At 42.3% G+C, this 20,322-nt stretch overlaps 1 protein-coding gene and 1 long non-coding RNA gene across 5 annotated transcripts in view; one reads left to right on the forward strand and one right to left on the reverse strand.

Annotated features, from left to right (window-relative positions):
- The window catches only part of LOC135488696 (ribosomal RNA-processing protein 7 homolog A-like), a 185,439-nt gene that overhangs the window by 36,214 nt on the left and 128,903 nt on the right, over positions 1 to 20,322 (reverse strand). The window contains exon 8 of one of the 3 annotated variants that reach the window (XM_064773409.1): positions 4,732 to 5,235. The exons of the other annotated variants lie outside the window; for them this stretch is intronic. Within the exon in view, the coding sequence (XP_064629479.1) occupies positions 5,150 to 5,235 (86 nt within the window). The 3' untranslated portion in view covers positions 4,732 to 5,149. Of the gene's footprint in view, positions 1 to 4,731; positions 5,236 to 20,322 lie in introns of those variants that run through there. 3 annotated transcript variants of the gene reach the window in all.
- LOC135488723 (uncharacterized) lies at positions 16,690 to 18,994 on the forward strand. Of its 2 annotated transcripts, XR_010447021.1 has the most exons (4): positions 16,690 to 17,145; positions 17,816 to 17,951; positions 18,075 to 18,155; positions 18,556 to 18,994. It is a non-coding gene; the product is annotated as an uncharacterized LOC135488723 (long non-coding RNA). The 2 variants fall into 2 exon arrangements; XR_010447020.1 differs by having other exon boundaries at positions 16,690 to 17,951.

Raw genomic sequence — 20,322 nt, forward strand, 5'->3', positions numbered from 1 at the left:
CTCCTGATCCTGGTAAGTTTCTGGCACTACATCAGCTGCGACAGAATGGACTCTGGTAGCTAGTTTTCCCATACATTTGTTTGTATGTGCGGACAGGCAGGGTGTTTCCTGATGCGCCAGTATCTATCTTCAGCTCCAAAAGATGCGTTCCTTTTATGTCTGGGATCCTCACATCCAAGTTGACGTAGGCTTCTGTTTCAGGCTTGACCCAAGTACGAAGTGCATCTAAACACGCACTTGATATTTTGATGGAGCTGAACTGCTGTAGACCAAGTGTTTCTGGGTCACTCTGGTCGGATTCTCGTTCATCTGTGTAGCCAATTTCGTGAACAGGCCTCCTGTTACCTCTACTACCAGTACCACTACCACGTCTACCACGTCGCTCAGCATTTCGATAGGGCTTCCGTCCATTTTTCGATTTTCTGCAACATTATTCCCAGTGGCCAAGAGTTCCACAGGCCTTACATTCATCATTATAGGCAGGGCACTGGCGTGGTTTGTGATGAAGCAGGCAGTTGCCGCATGGCTGGCGACTCGGCCTCGACTTGACAGCATCAACATCCATCCTTGCAGCTGCGCCAGATTCTTGCGTGAGTGCTGACGTTATGCTCTTGTGGCCAGCAACTATGGCCTCGTGTTTGCGGCCTTCAGCAACAGCAGCAGCTAAGGTGATACCACTGATAGGTTTACTCAAAAGAAAGTTCTGATAATCAAGGATTGGGGTGCTTGCAGTGATAAGCTCAATTACCCTCTCCTCTAATTCACCTTTGGTCTCAAAACCACATTCATTAGCTAAGGTTTGTGTTCTATTCACAAAGTCATCAAGAGTTTCATCTTTCTTCTGCAGGTAGTTGCGTAATTGCAGCCTTTTCACTCGTGGGTTGACAGCTATGCGTAGTTGATCTTGAAAAAGCGCCCAGAGTTTATCTGGATCTTTCTTATCTGGATCAGACAACCCACTAGCATTTAGGCGTCGTAAGCCTTCGTCACCTATGCCCCGCAAAATCTTCAGTGCTTTCTTTGGCTTGTCCGTTATTCCTTCATCTTCATAGAATATTTCCATATTCTGTTTAAACAACTTAAATGATTCTGACTGGTCCGGTTTGGACCAGTCCATTTGTGGAATTTTACCGGGCATGTTTTCAAAGACAAAGTTCTACGTTTCAATGTTCTGGTGATTACGATAAGCCTTTCCTGTGCAGTGTTGATGCACAGTGTGCAGTATATTGGCGTTATGACGTGTGGCCGTGCGTGCCTTCCGATGACTTATACCGGTAGTTCTGTGCTAATAACTTCGTATGAGGCTTGACTATTGTGTTCTACAATTCGTTATTGATAACTTTACCGCTGCCACCATGTTGTAATAGTGGTATAGTGAAGGTAACAATGGATATTCTTACTGTAAACTTTATTGTGTCGGAACGGCCATCTTGGCTAACTCCCAGCGTCCTCACGTGACGCATATCACAACATATTTGACAAACATTGTCAGCATAATTCATTCACTTGTACGAAATAAAATGCACCTCTTTAAAAAGGAAATCCCTATATTGAGTATTAGTCTTCATTTTTCTACTATGTTCCAACTTTAATTTGTGGACACTCCTCCACCCTTCTTATCATAGTCTTCTCATCCAAGTATCAAGTCTGTGAGTTTCTCCAAGCTCATGAGCTGTTAGTCTATGGAGGCTGTAGAAAGAAGGGAAACTTACCCAGCCATGCAGGTGCAGTTGGCAGTCAACACCCAGCTATCTTTATGCAGGTACACCTTTGCTCTCATGACGAAGTAAGGTTCAGGAGACCGACGGTTCAATTTGTGGACACTCACCACCCTTCTTATTGTAACAGACGTCTTGAAATTCTATTTATACTTAACCCTTTCCCTGCGGATGTACGCTTTTTTGCGACCAAAAAAAATTTCCGATCTGTGCGGATGTATGGAGAACTGCGACTTGTTAGAGACCTGAATCAGACGATGTTTTCAATAGAAAATTAGTACAGAAACTTGTCGCTAGGTGTCCTGCCATGTTCTGCCATAATTCATGCACTTGATGAAAAGAAGTGTGTACTCCTTGTATTACTCGATATTAGCGCTGCATTTGACACTGTGGACCATTCCAGATTACTTCAGAGACTTGCTGCTATGGGTGTTACTGGCACAGCACTGGCATGGGTTTCACCTTATCTTGATAGCAGATCACAAGATGTCTGCATTGAAGGCAAAATTGTCAAGACCTAGTCCTATCAAGTTCGGTGTTCCCCAGGGCTCTATACTGGGACCAGTACTTTTTACTGTCTACACTACCCCAGTCGGTGGAATCATCCGTAAGCATGCCATTATGTACCACTTATATGCTGATGACAGTCAATTGTATGTGGCCTTCACTATAACTGAGATTAGTACCACCTGCTCCAAGATCTCTAATGCTGCCCACGATTTAAATCTCTGGTTGGTTGACAACTTTCTTAGCTGTAATGGCTGTTCCCGCAGGTTCAGCAGCATTATCAATCTCCCCGCCATCCGTATCATTGATGCAAATGTATATTCTTCTGTTTCTGCACGAGATTTGGGTGTGATCTTGGACCGTGATTTCAATTTCAAAGAACACATTAACACATGTGTACGGGCCACCAATTTTCACATCCGTAACAACGGGAAAATCAGAAAATATCTAACTCCAAATACCACCAGGTTATATGTCCAGGCTCTTGTAATAGCTCGCCTGGATTTCTGTAATTCCCTTTTCCTTGGTTTTCCTAATTCAACAATTACACCCCTTCAGAAGGTACAAAACTCTGCCGCTCGCCTAATTACCAAGACCAAGAAACGATCTTCCATCTCCCCAGTACTCAGGTCTCTACATTGGCTTCCTGTGCAACAGCGCATCAAGTACAAGGTTCTCCTTCTTACTTACAAGTGTCTTCACTAACTTGCTCCCTAATACCTTTCAGAACTTCTCACCGTTCATACCGTTTCTCGAACTCTGCGCTCTTCATCGGCCGTTCTTCTGTCTATCCCAAAGGCCAATGTCATGTCAGTCGGTGGTAGAGCATTTTCAATTGGAGCCCCTCAGCTGTGTAACAAAGTTCCTTCCACTGTTAGGAAATGCAGCTCTCTGTTATCTTTCAAGGGACAACTTAAACATTTGCTTTTTAAAGAGGCCTATCAAGCACTTTGAGCGGCCAGTTAATGGTTGGATACTGCGCTATACGAGACTCGTATTATCATTATTATTATATGAACTGTGCAAGTCGTGGGGCTTGTTCTACACCTTCGCATTTATGACAGAAGGCAAACACCTGATAATCACTATCTGGGGCAAACGGCAGCGATTGTGCTGAAACGTATCGAGGGTTTCCTTGATAAGAGTCATTGCGCCTTTACAGACAATTTTTAACAATTCTGTTGGCCTTTTACGGAGGATGGCAATACACAAGATGCATATTCGTGGAACTCTCAGGGTTGATCGCAGAGGATATCCCAAACCCGTCATCAAGAAGGGGCCATTGTGCTCACCGTATAGATATTTGGTGCTTTGGATTTCATCCTGGTTAAGAAACATTGTACATGTATAGTATATAGGTCAAACCAAAGTCGGTATGACATGTGATATATCGTTGCTTGGAGTACCATAAGAATATCATAAAAAACAAGTCACTATTAAACGAGATATTGCACTTTTTAACTATTTCAGTTTTGGCCTCCTGGTGGCCAAAATCTAGTACCAGATCAGATCGAAATTGTGTCTGAGGTTACATGACGTAGGGAGGGAGTCGTGTGTACCGAATTTCAAGTTCATAGCTTTAGTGATTAAGAAATGGCATAGTTACAACCAATTAATGACCAATTTACGCAATTTGCCCTCTGTGACCTTGAAAAGAAGGTCAAATCAAAACCTTAGGTATTATGTCATATATCCTAATAAGAAGTACATGTGATAAAATATTTGGAGATCATACGGTCATTAGTTCAGGACTTATAGCACTTTTTGTGTTTTCAGTCTTGGCCCCCTAGTGGCAAAGTCAAGAATCAGATTGAACTGAAATTCGTTGTCAGACGTCATCTGACCTAGGCGGTCATACACATAAAGTTTCAAGCTCATAGCCCTAGTGGTTAAGAAACCTACCACAGTTATGCTCAAACGACGGACAACAATGACGACGACGTACGCCGGACACTGCGGTATTGTATAGTCTCCCTTACGGTGAGCCAAAAAGGGAGAACTAGATGGAAGCGATCCGGATGCGTTGTCGTTTGTAAATGGAAATACAAAAGATATGTTCTGACCAAATAAGCATCGCCTAGAATTGGTTCCAGTCGAAAATGACGTAGTGTGGAGAAAGTGAAGTGCAATATAGTTCGTGACTATAATGATGGCATGTAAGGAATCAACCGTGCTGATCAGATGCTCTCGTACTATAATGGCCTAGCAAAACCGTGCGTCGCTACAAAAAGATTGCCCTCCACATCCTAGAAGTTGGCTTGCTGAACGCCTGGATTTTTTATAGTGATGTCGGTTGAAACACTGCTTCAATTTCGAGAGACGGTTATCTCCTAATTGGGCTACAGGAAGATTTTAGATTTCAGAGGATTGGAAATCATTTTTCATTCTAGTTCATTCATTGTAGTTTTCAGACATTTGTGTGTTCCACATGTTCCGAGAAAAGAAGTGATTATGACTTTATTTATCTCTTTTTGAATCAAAATAAGCAAATTTCGAAAACAGCAAGTAATTTTCAGTTACTTTTATTTATTACACATTCATGCAAAAAGGCCAATAATTTTTATTAGAAAACAATTAGTCAATATTATAAAATTACATCGTTTCAGAGTTCTTTCTTTATTCTGGAATATGGAGTTTGTGTACTGAGACCAGTCAACTTGAGAACGTTCACCAGACGTCCCGTGAAAGACGACATCTTGTTTATTTTACACCAATAATTGGTTCTTTCTCCTTACCAAAATGAATTGACAGTTCCCTACGCCCTTGCCAAAGAAGTTATATTACATTAGCCTACTACGAATATACTCGTAGCTGGCAATGGCGGTGGGGACGTTAGTGCGAATATATTCGTAGGTCGGCAGCGAACGTGTATTACTACATATTGTTATTTGGAGATCAAACTACACACTACAAATATAATTCATTCAATAGGGTCTGAACTTCCTTGCAGTCTTCATCTGCACTATTCGCTGTTTGTCCTCTTCAAACTTCTTTCGCATGTCAGCAATGTCTAAAAAAATTAAACAAACAAGTATATAAAACAAAGTGGCAGCTATATATGGCCATTACGCCACACTCCTAAAATAACCACGAGCATGGCAAATCGACCAGTAATTTGTGGTTGCATGGTGTTTGTCCTTGGATAGCATTTCTATTGCTAGAGATTGTGGCCTTTGGTTGCAGCCTCCTAGTGGCAAAATTAGGAATCGACCAGGACCAAAATTTAGTCTCCCAAGGTGTCATTTGAATTCCTTTGATTGGAACATTTGTAAGCATTACCAATTACAATGTTGATAGCTCCAGTAAGCATATAAATAATGAATAACAAATGCACGAATTACAACAATGGTATTTGCGAAATTAGCATAAGAAAACTTCTAGTTCTTGCCCAAATCACACAAACCCGCCGACACCAGAGCATAGGAATAAGTTCACTTATGACTTCTTTACTTTTGATGTATATGTGAGAGTTAAGAGTTTTTTTCAAAGTACAAGAAACATCGATAACTCCTGGGTTATTAAGCTTGAAAAATAGGAAAGACTGTCCGAGATTGGAGAACAACCCTGTATCGTTTTACCAGAATCTATTTAATAAATATGGCAGTTTGGTTTGCAACGGCCAAGGGTTGAGGGGTTTCAATAGATGATCACTTGAACCACAGTGACCCAATGACCAAGTCATTTACTTACATATTTCATGCCTATTAACAAATAGGTAAAATTATGAAAAACTGACAAATACCAAGCCCAGACAAAAGCAATTTCAACGAAACGAATAATATAATAAACCGCGGAAAACTAGGCATGTTGTTAAGTGAGTTTCGCCCATTTTTCGCTAATTTTTCAGTGTTTGAAAATAATGGTGGTTAGACTTCCTGGAGTGTACCAGATTACAACCCAACCCATTACTGACCCAGGCTTTTGCTTAATAAGACGCTCAAAAGGAATTCATCAAACTTCTAAGAGACTCAATTGATCAACAACCTGATATCCCAACTTCATCGATCAGTTCTAAGGTATCAAAAAGCATTGTCTCACACTCATACAAGACTGGATTATTTAAAAGCCCCATGTCTGTACATCATAATATTGGTTCTGACATGGTGCTTAAGATTGGTAAGATAGAGAATTACAACAAAATCATTCTGATAGGTAAGAATGACATTAACCACAAAAATACTTTACCTCCTCCACTGATGAAAGGCCCAGGTGTTAAGAAAACAAGAGTGAAGACTTCTTCTTCTACTATGCCCAAGACTGACAGCAGTGTTAGCAGTGTTGATCACAGCACTGATACTGGTAGGCATGTTAGCACTGCTGTGACTGGTAAAACTGATGACAGCCGTGAAACAATTAAATTCCTACTGTATTCCTTGGTTGGAAGTTTAATTGTTTTGATTGTAAAATAACTGCTTTTAATGTAAATGAGGTAAAGTAGGTCAAATCAAAAACCCAGGTGATATGTCAATCAACCTTATAAGTAACACACACCATAAAAAAGTTATTGCACAAAAGAATGAAAGATGACGTTCGCAGGAAAACTACAGGTGAAAAGGATGGGTGGCTGATAAATTTCCAATCTAATCCCCTGCTGGTATTTATCCAAAACGACCTCTAGTCCAACAGACCTGGTAGTCCTGGTAGCGCCGCCCGTCCAAACAAAATGTGAGGACACAACACAAATCAATACGTGCGTACATTGTTTCCAGGAAAATTTGAGTGAACTTTGAAGACAAACTCCCCTAACAATACACACTTGTTTTAAAAAACTGCAACATAATTACTATGATGCATTACACGGAACACACAGGTACACTTCACTCCAAGACAAACTACCCAAAAAAAAGTGCAGGGTACGCAACTTATCATAATGATAAGTATCAGGTGTTAATCTGCATATTGATTAGTTTCGTGCATGGTGATCAACTCTCCAGCCTCTGTCTGCAGAGAACGTACAAGAGTAACCAGCGCAATCTTTGCGCTTTGTGGTCTTCGCTTTTTTTTTGTCAATAAAATTATTTTATCCGAGATATCTGTTTTGAGAGAGTCCGCAAATAATATTTGGGAGAAATGTTTACTATTAACAATTACTTCTTTAGAGAGATATGGGTAATTTCTTGAGAGTTGAATTTCATGCAGCCTGTCAATTGCCTGTCATTAATTGACAGCTGTCTACTGACGTCATGATCACCAGTGAAAGCCGATTGGTCACAGCAGCAGACAGCTCAATCTTCTTCCAAGAAGTTTCAGCGGCAAGTCTGAAGATCAAAAGTGCCCAGATCGAGAAAGTTTTGACATGAATTCCTGCATGATTTACAGAGGAGTGTCCTTTGATGTGTTTGTATGATGTTGAAATCTGAAACAACTCACTCCATTCTAAAACTGGCCAATTCTAATTAAAATGGGACAGAGGTGGTCGACATTCACTCCAGGTCAAATCCAAAGATAGCGTGGTAAAAAGCGTAGGAGAAAGTGCTGATTCTAGGTTGTACTGGATCAAAAATAGCTAAGCTGGCGAAACATTTATAACGGGTCACCGTGGCCTTATTATGGACTTATAGTGCAATTGTGGGGTTGTAACTATTTTGCTGTATATTATCACGAGGGAAGAAAAACACGCGACCTAACGCCGACCTATTTATTCAAAGTGATAATTAGAAGGTATATATTTCTGGAAATGTTAATGAAAAATCATTCCATATCATCTTTTGAGAGCATTTTTAATTGTACAAAATATATGCCTACGTCACAGAGTCTCCGCAATGGTCATTTTTATCACAGAAGTCTTGCGCAGCCAGAAGTTCTTCACTTATTAGTTTGGCGCATGCCAGACCTTCTTTGTACAAGATGCTTTCCAGCACGATGTATGTGGGCAGAAGCAACACTGCGCAAGTTTACCTCTAGCAGGGGCTAATAGACTATGCTAATGACCATACCTTCCTCACTGAGTTTTCCCAGAATGGTCCATATTGCGCGAAGCACGGGACGGCATGGTTCTTCTATCAACTCTTTCACCGCCAATAAAGTTTTAAAACGTTATTGAAAAAAGGTCACTAAATTGCCAATAACGTTTCAAAACGTTATCTCAATATTTCCATCTACCCATCAACGTTGATTTAAACATCCCGCCATGTCTTCGGAAGTGTTCTCGGAAGCATTCGGTTCAATCTCGTACCTAGGAAGTGGGTACTTCGAGTCAGGTGAATTGGTGAAAATAGACAAACTTGAGACCAATTTGCGTGATGGCGGGACCGAGCACAAAACAGCAACGCTTGACTGCACAACAGGTTTTAGATCAGCTAGAGACGGACAGTGAGCCGGAATTATCTGACTATAGAAGTGACGATAGTGATGCACATTCAGATTATCCTAATTCTGATGATAGTCAGCCTGATTCTGATGGTGATAATGACCAGGCAGTTGGGGGTAATGATATAAGTAGTGGTGACAATGACTCAGGTGATGGTGGGCAGGGGGCACAGCCTTCTGCAGGTGGGAATCAAGCTGCATGTGGCCGAGGGCGTGGTCGAGGTGGTGCACGCGAAAGATGACCCCCAGCTCCTGACAATTGGGAGTCCTGCTAACCGTAGACCTCAGGTTAACCCTTGCACTACCAATACAGGACCGAGTGGAGGTGCCGATGTGAACAATATTGATGATGCCATTCTCAGTTACTTCCAGTTATTTTTTACTGATGATCTTTTGGCAGGATTGTTCAAGAGACAAACACTTATGCACAGCAAGTTATTGCCCAACACCCAACGTCGCCCAATGCTAGGGCAAGGAGTTGGAGACCAGTTGAACTTGAGGAAATGAAAGTCTACTTTTAGTTTGGTAATTCTCAGTGGCATTGTTCAGAAACCGGAGTGGACAATGTACTGGTCCACTGATGAGGCAGTTACGACTCCATTCTTTCAGGCTAAAATGGGCAGAAATAGATTCCAGTTGATTAGTAAATTTTTCCACTTCAACATGACCGCCAGACCCCGTTAGCGAAAGATGAGCAAAATAGGTGGAATGCCTCTCAGCTGGATGTTTATAATAGGTTAGATAAGCTGATTGATTGCACTCCAAGGCCTTCCTCCTAGACATCTGCTATTGCACTACAGACACCACCTGCTGTGTTAGGTTTACCTGTCTTACTGGGTTCATTACACTTGGTGCAATATGGGTATGTGGATTATATCGAATGCACTCAATGTGTTGCTGAATTCGTGCCATGAATTGTTATATAATGTTATATAATGATGAGTCATGGATTGGTCAAGGAACAGTTGCTTCAATGATTGTGATGCAGAGAAGCAGTGTATGCTTCTGCATTGGTTTCTATCTGATGTCCATGCAATTTTCGTTCAAAGTCACTCTACAAACCCTTGGCAGATTTGAAGCAATATTCCTGTTTGTCAATAGCTGCGCTTACACCACGAAATATTGGTGGACCAATTGCACTTACACCACCACATTGCCGCGACAAATTGGTTCGGCAATCCATTGCCGATACAAATTGCCGAGCGAATTTGTCCCACCAAGCTTGATGGTCCAAATTCGCCCGGCTTGTTAAAAGTTCGGCTTTGTCGTGGTGTAAGCGCAAATGGATCGGCAATTAGCTAGTTAGATGGTTCGGCTCCAGGCGGCGCTTTCGAAATGGCGCTTTCTGCCAAGGCTTTCCGCGTTCTGCTTATTGTTTGCGCGCCATCTGTAGCCGGATTTTATAACTAGCTGCAGCGCTGGTGTAAGCGCTTGGTGGATTTTCGATGGTGCGGCATTGGTTCCCGAACCAAGATTGGTGGTCCATTTTCAGGTGGTGTAAGTGCGGCTATAATCTTGGCCTCAATGCTTGCAATAATAGCTTCTTGTAAGCTTGTGTGCTCGCAATAATAGTTTCTTGTAAGATTTCGTGCTTACAATGATAGTGTGATGATAGCTTGCAAGCAGGCAAGATTGCAATGATAGTATTGGGACGCCCATTGCTATTGATGATATTACTGACTGGCAGGCTATAATTCTAGTGATAAACCATGTCCACTGATCACAAGGACGATACCACCCTTAAGTAAGTTGCATGCTACAAAGTCTTCTTTCCTCCCAAGGGGTATGACTATAATGGCACTAACAACAGGATGAGAGGACTTAACAGATGATTATATACGCCGACGCCAATGGTATTGACAATAGCTGCGCTTACACCACGAAATATTGGTGGACCAATTGCACTTACACCACCACATTGCCGCGACAAATTGGTTCGGCAATCCATTGCCGATACAAATTGCCGAGCGAATTTGTCCCACCAAGCTTGATGGTCCAAATTCGCCCGGCTTGTTAAAAGCTCGGCTTTGTCGTGGTGTAAGCGCAAATGGATCGGCAATTAGCTAGTTAGATGGTTCGGCTCCAGGCGGCGCTTTCGAAATGGCGCTTTCTGCCAAGGCTTTCCGCGTTCTGCTTATTGTTTGCGCGCCATCTGTAGCCGGATTTTATAACTAGCTGCAGCGCTGGTGTAAGCGCTTGGTGGATTTTCGATGGTGCGGCATTGGTTCCCGAACCAAGATTGGTGGTCCATTTTCAGGTGGTGTAAGTGCGGCTACTGTTACAATACACCTTGGGATTTCACCCCAGACTGACCATAAAATTCCTAGGTCAAGGTCTGCATGGTCTGTGTGTTAACAGAACAGGTAAAGATGAAACAGCATGCTTCATGCTAAACTGGACATTGCAGGATAGGCAGTATATCCACACCTGATGCATTGCAATTATTTTAGCTTAAGTTGAAATTGGACAGATTGTTCTGACCTGGCTACAGGGAGTCTGTGTCAGTAAGTAGGCCACGCAATAGCATACATTATATAGGTCGCAGGGATGTGTACTATTTTCAAGTTAGGTCGAGATAGAGGCAAGGCTCCTCTCCTAAGAGTAAGGGTGGGGGTGGTCAAATTCGGATGGATAACAGTGAGCCCAGGGTAATCTAGTTGTACCCCATTCTGTCCCACCGCTTTGCACACGATCGCTCTTCGCAGGGCGGAACAATATATTGTTTAAAGCCTTCAAGGCCCCTACATCATTATTGTTTACAGGCCTAACTTAAAAAGCAAGGTACATGTTTTAACCAGTCTGATGAAAAACTATGAAAAAAAAAAATGTTTTTTTCACATAGGCCTACTATAAACAAACAGTCCGAAAAAGCAGTTACATCCTGCACCATGATCAACTACAATATTGCAATATAGAAACAAGCATCCGACAGGACCAATCAGGTCTTCATCTGAAGCATTGCCATTAGGCCTACATTGAGTACACTCTGATTTTGTCAGATGATGTGCCACTTACAGGCAGGAGTAACGATAACAAATTCTGTAACACCTGCTGTGGTAGGTCAGCCAGACATGCCATAGGAGATTAGGCTAGATTGCGCTAATCTCTGATCACGCCTGATTACCCTAATAACAACATCATCGGGCAATTCAAAGAGAAACTCCAACCTCACGGCCTCAAGGCATTTGCCTTTGCAGCCTGAGGTTCGCTTTTTAACCTTTGCTAACGGGATCTGGCTGTAATGATGATAATAACTTGAGACCAGCTAATGATGAAGATCGTCTATACAAAGTCTGTCCTATCCTTGATTACGTGGTCACTAAGTTTCTTGATATCTACACTCCTAATGCTGACATTTCCATAGATGAAGGTATGTTGAAACGGAAGGGGAGGTTGGTGTTCAGAGTTTACAATCCAGCTAAGCCAATAAAATACAGGATAAACGGCTATCTACTGGCCGATAGTATCAATGGGTACTGTTGGAACCTGTTGATGTACTATGGTCGGGCATGAACCCTCAGAGACATTGTCTTCTTTTTGCTCGACCGACTCATAGACCACCACAACTCGCTATATATGGATAATTTCTATAATTCAGTTAGGCTTGGCGAGGAACTTTTGAACAGAGAAACGTACACTTGTACAAACAAAGGAGCACCAGCTGTAGTCAATCAAGCTGGCACACCAGGACATCATCTTCAGAGGGATGACGTTGTGTCTCGGGACAACGGAAATGTCCTCACCATTGCTTGGCAAGACAATATGACTGTACGAGTTATTTCAACCAAACATGATGCCGCCAGGAGGGACACACAGATTAGGCAGAGGGGTGGTGGTCGCAGGGATGTTCAGAAGCCAGTCTGCATCATCGACTACAATCAGTATATGTCAGGTGCAGACAGGATAGATCAGATGATCTCATATTACCTGTCAGTGCAAAAGACAGTGAAGTGGACACGAAAGTTTGTGTGGTACCTTGTTCAGCTGTCCATTCATAATTCTCTAATTCTCTACAATGAGAATCACCCAAATGGGAAAAAAACCTTGCTTAATTTTCAGCTTGGTTTGATCAAGCAACTGAGTGTAAAAGGACAGCCAGGTAGTGATGGTGACTCGAGCAGTGGAGATGACGTGGACGATGAGGCACCGGCTAATCGTGACCCAGCATTTCCCAAGTAACCAACAAAGGATGATCCACCTGACAGCGCTGAATGAGCTGCTCCTTGCTTGTGCTCCACAAAATTCTTCAAAAATTCAGGATTTACAGTTGGGATCAGATTTGAAACAACTACATTCTGTGTATGAACCTTTATAGCCCATTGTGAAGTCATTTTCGTATCATGATTGTTTGTCAACTTGTGATAGTCACACTTTTGAACTTTCTGGTGCCAGGAAAATCTGTGGCAGCCATTGGCCCTGTGCATGTATGTACAGGGCTTGTTCACGGACACGCCCACACACTGATCCCAGTGCACCTTTGTCAAGTCTTAGCCATGTGTCAAAAACCGGCCAGGCATTATGCTTCAGTTGTGCTCAATGACATTGCCGCAAACGTCGATCAGTCGTCAATTTCGCCAGGTACAATGAGGACACTGGTGGACCATGGTCTGCTAAGAGTGCAATCCAGCATTTCTGGGAAAACGACACGGTGCAGAAGAAAGACCAGAGGAGGTAATCATGTAAAGGGATTCAGTAAATGGAAACCGACTGGAGTCAGGCCTCAAAATCTGGTCAGGGTCCACTATTCGAGTACAGCCCCTGTTAACCCTTCGAGGATTAAGACACTCAGTGCTTGCTGTCTCAATATCCGTTCGCTGAAAAAGAAAGGAGTGCAAATGGCGGACTTTATTACCTGCAATGGGTTTGATATAGTTGCCATTACTGAGAACTGCTTAGGGTCGGCTGTTGATAAACAGTGCATTGGCGAAGTTCTCCCAAATGGATATTCAATAAAACATGTTCCATGCAAGCACTCAGGGGGTGGTGGGGTAGCTATTGTTTACAGGTCATCCCTGCGTCTCAGGTTGAACGACTCCTCAAAGAGCAATCTCTACACCCATTTTGAACATCTGAACTGTACCATTGAATCAAAGGAACGCACGTTTGTCCTGGTGGTGGTCTACCAGCCACCGCCGTCAAAGACTAATGGACTACGCAACTCTGTCTTTTTCGAGGAATGGTCGGACTTCACAGATTCCCTTGACTCGGCATTTCCCAGCACAGAGTTTGTGTTAGTCGGCGACATCAATTTTCATCTTGATGTTACTGACGACCTGAATTTATTGCGTCACTCGAAAGACATGGACACGTCACTCCAAAGACATGGACTCCGGCAACACGTACGGGGCCTCACCCACGTGAAAGGCCACACTCTTGATGTTGTTGTCTCAAGAGAGTTGAGCACTTTCGTCTCGAACGTCTCAGTACTTGATCCGGGACTGTGGAACAAGGAAGGAAAGCGATCAACGGATCACTTTGCAGTGACGTTCCAGATTTCAGTCAACAAACCCGCAAATGCCGTGAGGTCCGTCACATTTAGGAAATTGCATTCCATTAGTGTTCCCGCATTCAAGGAGGACATAAGGAAGTCAACCAAGCTTAACAATGCAGACTGTTAAGACACCAACGAGACTGTTTCGTCGCGCCTTTCTAGCTTTGAACCTGCAACTGATGATGAGATACGCATAATAATCTCATCCAGTGCCAGTATAGTCCTGTGGGCTTGATCCTCTCCCAACGTGGTTAATGAAAGACTCCATGAATGAATTATTACCTTTGCTTACATGCATTGTCTACTCATCGTTGCAGGAAGGTGTTGTACCCGAGCGTCTCAAGATGGCACACATCACCCCTCTCTTGAAGATGACGGGACTGGACCAGGAAAATAAAAAGAACTACCGACCTGTGGTCAAACTTGAGTTTCTTGTCAAAACTGCTCGAGAGGGTTGTTGCTACCAGGCTTGACAGTTATCTTGGCGCCAACGACCTTCTCGAGCAACATCAGAGTGCGTACACAAAGTTCTGGTCTACTGAAACGGCACTCATCCGGGTTCAGTCCGACATTCTCAAAGCTATGGATAGGGGTGATAGTGCTGTCTTGGTGATGCTCGATCTTTCGGCAGCTTTTGACACCATCGACCATGCCACCCTCATCAACCGCCTAAGGCAGCGCTATGGCATTAAGGGTACTGCTCTCGATTGGTTTGATTCCTATATACAGGACCGTTATCAATCAGTGGTACTTTCAGGCCAGGCATCTGACAGCAGCAAGCTCAAATATGGCGTTCCTCAGGGGTCGGTTCTTGGACCGAAGTTATACACGATGTACACTAAACCCCTGGGTACTCGTATTTAGATGCATGGCCTGGACTACCATATGTACGCTGATGATACACAGCTCTACATTTTCTTTCCCAAAAAAGATCTGGTGATTCAAAACAAAGATATCCACAACCTCGAGACATGCCTTAAAGCCATCAGCAATTGGATGAGCTCAAACTTTCTAAAACAAAACGGTGATAAGACAGAAGTGATGCTGTTCACCCTGCGTTGAGGCCTGGGTCCTTATTCACGAAGCTTCCGCAAATTTTTGAGTTACGGTACCGCAAATAGGGCCTTACGGTGGCATTGCGGGACCGTGAAATGTTGGTTAAGGATATTCACAAAACATCCTGTAACGACTCAATAAATGTGAGGATCCATATAAATTGCGCAATGACCACAACTCGGCTAAAAATTGTGAATGGCTGCGGCTATTAAACCCGTCATACGTGCACCTATTTTTGTGAAGGGCCTATAAAATAATAACATAGGCATAATCAATAGATAGCAATGGGATAAATATTCCTCTTACATAAGATTTTATTGCCTTATTCGTCAGTGTTTCGGCATGCGTTTTAATACACTGACCATACGTTTGTAGAATCACTTGGTCTGTGGTTCTGAAGCCGTGAAGATGTCGGAGCCAAAGAGGACGAGAAAGAAAAACTTCAGTCCCAACGAAACTAATCGACTAATTGAGTTGGTGGAGGACAACTACCGTATCATTTCATCGAAATTCAGTGACCAAGTCACCCTTAAAAGAAAAAATGACGCATGGTTGGAAATATCTAGGAAGTTAAACGCCATCAGCCCGTGTCTACGAACTGTAGAGGAAGTAAAAAAGAAGGTGGACGATATTAAAGTGCGTGCCAAGAAAAAAGCCAACGAGGATCAGACAAGGGATGGCAAGACCGGTTATGTCCCGAGGAGTCCCAAGAGCGATTTTCTGACCGATACAGAGCGACGTGTCATCGGGATGCTGGGAGCTGCTCAAGTTTTCGGTATTTACAACCGTGACGAGTATGACACTGCCACTTTACCGAGCTATAAGAAAGAATCAAAGGTAGGAACTTGTGAAAATAAGCTTTAATCACATAAGTTACTAAACCCTTGACATACCACACACTTCAGCTAATTAACTTATCAAATTATTGCATCCCATCACAACATTTATCTCGTGCGTTATTTTCCCTCTGGTAGCAGCTTGGACTAGGCCTATTGTTCGATCCGACCCAGTTTTGAATGCCTATAAGGGGGGCGGTAGCAGGTATTCCTCCTCTAAGGACGTATTGGCGTAATGTTTGGTCAGACATCGGCTGGATAACATGCTGAAATACAATTCAAAGTATTCATATAACCTTAAATCTACAAGAATGAAGTTATACCTCATCATGGCGAAATAATTTTCACTATAGGCAGTCAATATTACGTCACATTGTTTGTATTGCAGCGTTCGCGTCAAAGTGCAACGGCAACTCGTGCTTGTGTCGAGTCCGATGATGCTTTCGATGAGCTGATGGAGGCACCGACACAGACATTCGGCAATTACTCCGACTTCGATGAACCAGCTGATAGCCAGGACGAGATTTTCCCGTTGAAAAGTCGCCTCCAAAAAAGACTCCACGCGTTAGCCCAACTACAAGTAACAGTACAAGTGCAGGGAAGAAATCCGTAACCGATATGATGCTGGACGTTGAAACCTGCCGGCTTGATGCTGACAAGCGCCGCTTGCAGGTCGAAGAGAAGACTGACCACTCTTTAGCAACTTGTTGACATTGAAAAGAAAAAATTAGAACTGATGACTCGCCAACAATCTATCAGCAATGCTCCTAAACCCCGTCCCAATGTAAGCGCCATCACTGAAGGTTTATTTCAAAAGCTGGGTAAGAAGGGTGCGCACCACAGCTGTTTCAGCTAAGCCTAAACATGACATCGAAATAAACCATTCTGCCTACTAGCCTGCTGCCCAACGATTGGTCCATGCGAAAAGCCTGTTAACCGCTATGTAAACATTGTCGCCAATACACATATCACACATTATCGCAATACCCATTCAGCCAAAGGGTTAATGCATTGGCATCGTTCAAACATCAGCGCGCTTCTGTACACGTGCTCGAATTAGATACGATGGTTTTCATTGGCTCATAAGTTGTGTCACATGACCATTCACCCGGCTTGAAAATATCATGAAATTTGGACCAAAATTAACGAAACAGTGGCGATTTCCATGTTTTTTATCGATTTTTCGACAAGTTACAGATTTCGGAATTCTTCAAGACTAGATAGCCGGGTAGGCATAATATCATATATCATAAATACCCCGGCTGTTTTGCATAACTCATTTCAGTTTCGTACAGAATCGTGCGTTTATTCTGAAATTTCTCAAACTTTGATCTGCTCAAATTCAAAATGGCCGACTTGCAGACGGAGATTGAGATGGGGTGCCAAGTTCATCGTACAACATCGAATTCCCTTGATCGTTATTTAGCAAAACGAGTTACTTCCAGTATTCATTTAAATCTTTACTTTTAAAATATATATCTATTTTATGTTAGTTTGCTGTCTATTCATGCAGAAAATGCATTTGAAAAACAAATGTCTAAAAATAGTTGAGTTTTGAAGTTCGATGGTCGGGTCTATTTTGGTGAAAGGGGTACAGCATGGGTAATAGTACAATAATAAGTCATGATCGTGCTTATGAACAAGCCATGAGTTAGCATATACCATAGTTTATGTTGAAAATATCTTTACAGATGTAATTGATAAATATAGTCTTAAAAATTCGCCAAATATAGAAAAGTTCTTGGTATATTATCCACCTGTTAGCAAAATGAACTCGCCCATTGACCCACATTCCAGTTTGTTGTGGTATTTTTGTACAGGGTGATGCCAAAACAGTGCCTTTTGTTGACTGGTAAACATTCCTTCAGTTACTAAAATGCCTTTTTCTTTAATTTCAGCTGGTTGCATGGTGTGTACTGCAGATAACTTCTCGACTTAATCCGGCTGATGTGATGCTTTAGTTGATTCGAGAGGCTACATGTATGTAGGCCCAGTACGTCGACATCATTGATCCGGCAGTGAACAAGATAAGTGGTAAGTTAAGCGATGTTTCCCTTCATCTATGTATTCACAAACAGATGATTGAAATCATTATACTGTATTCCCGTAGGCTTTGTATGCATGTATTCTATTCTAATCAATTACTCTTTATTTCAGGTTCAGCCTCCAAGATGTGTCACCAGAAATGCAACCGACATTATAGACAGGCGTGATTACTACTCTGATTTTGGACTGATGGTAAGTTCCGAGGCTATTTTGATTGCAATTAAATATTATTTGAATCTACAGTGGAACCTCCCTTAGCGGACACCTCTCTATCAAGGACAACCTCTGTATTAGGGACACTCGTTTTAGTCCCAAATTGGTTGTTTCCATTCAATTTGACCTCTCTAATCAGGACACCTCTCTATTAAGGACAGCACCTGTCAGTCCCGAAGGTGTCCTCAATAGACAGGTTCTACTGTACATTGAATAAAAGTGGACATCTGTAGGATACTTCCTTTCTTTCTCTAGATTCAACACTGGTCAGTGTCAGAATTGAATTAGAATAGAAGCTGTGTCTGTTGGAGCCACCTCCAGTTACCCCTCCCCCATTTAGCCACTGCCATTATGTTTACACTCGCCTTTACAATTCCAGGTATACTCGTCTTCAAAATGGACCTGACTAGGAATGATGATGGTGACTTCCCTCCTCAGAAAAAAGCTCGGTTGGATTCGAAAGTTGGTGCAGGCGGTCATTAGCGATATTTCGGTCGTAAACGCAAGAAGTCCAAGAAATCCACTGACAAATCAGGAAAACGTATATTCAATGTCGGCGACACGTGTTTGTTCAGATTGGACTCAAACGTTTATCTTGGAACCGTTCTTAGTCAAGTTGATGAACATCATTTCCAAATTGAGGACTATACAGGAACAGTGCGCACCTTCATTTGTCTGTCACTTTGATTAAAAGAAAGTTAAAGTTGAAACTTCTATAGCAAGGAATATGAAGATGTGAACTTTGTATTATTATTTTTTGAATGTATGAGTCTATTGAATGTAAATTAAATGCATATTGTGAATAATTAATAATAATAATATTGTGTACATTGAAATCATGACTTTTAATTTTGTGTACTGGTACTGCCTTGATATGTTGTCCTCTGTGACTGTTGTCTCATCTCTCGGAATAACAAGACCCCAAGCTGGATGAGACACCTACATCCCCTGCATATAAAAGATAGGTTGTGACATAATGTCCTCTGTGACTGTTGTCTCATCTCTCTTAATAACAAGGCCTCAAGCGGGATGAGACAACTACATCCCTTGCCTATGATAATAAAGGTTGTAACATATAATGTCCTCTGTGACTGTTGTCTCATCTCTCGGAATAACAAGGCCTCAAGCTGGATGAGACAACTACATCCCTAGCCTATGATAATAAAGGTTGTGACATGTCCTTGGTGACTGTTGTCTCAACTTCACTCCCGGAATTACAAGACCCCAAGCTGGATGAGACACCCGTTGTCCTGCCTATGATATCATAGGTTGTGACCTGTCGATTTTTGCAACTAACTGTCTCATCTTGGTAGGCCTACAATAGGACACATTTGTCCTGCCTATATATACTATAGGTTAAGACCTGTTCTTTGCGACTATTTGTCTCATTTGTGTACAACAGGGCACCAATCTTTCATACCACAACAAAAGTAATGGGCATGGCATTTTCAAATGACGACCATTCTTCACAACGAATAACGAAGTAGGCCCTTTTAAAATGCCTTTTATTTGTCTTTGCCTGAGTGCAAACCTAATCTAATCACAGCCATACAAAGCTATGTTATATGCAGAATATTAAAATGCTTTTTACAGAAGAATTGGTATCTGGGCTGAAACATAATAGAGGTGCAAACAATCATCAATATTTTTACAGAAAAACTCCATCAAAGTCATCTTTTATACACTACACAGTGCAGGCCCAAGCCTATCCAAGATGGCAGCCGGAATATAATACACAAAGCTTGGTTCAGGTCAAGTTGGTTCTAATAAACGCATGCAATCTTAATTACTACTAACACAATTAAGGGGCATACATGGGTGGATTCAGGCCTTTATGTAATCCTTAAGCGGTTGGGGTGAGGAACTGGGTTGTTTATTGGGGTAGCAATTAACACCTTCATGCCAGCACCTCCCTAAAAAGCGGCGTCTGGTGCTGTCTGATTAAACTGGTGTTTCTATTCTAGCTGAAACAGCTGTGGCACTAGCCTTCTTCCAAAAATTATCAAGTAATGTATGCGGAAGCCACTCTGTATTGCAACTATGTATTGTATTATTGAATAATTACATACTTCAATTCCCGAAATTTTGTCTGATTACTCTGTTCCTCACAGCTTGAAAATCCGCATCATCTGGATAGAGTGGGGGG

The sequence above is a fragment of the Lineus longissimus genome, chromosome 1 (assembly GCF_910592395.1).
Source record: "Lineus longissimus chromosome 1, tnLinLong1.2, whole genome shotgun sequence".
NCBI lineage: Eukaryota > Metazoa > Nemertea > Pilidiophora > Heteronemertea > Lineidae > Lineus > Lineus longissimus.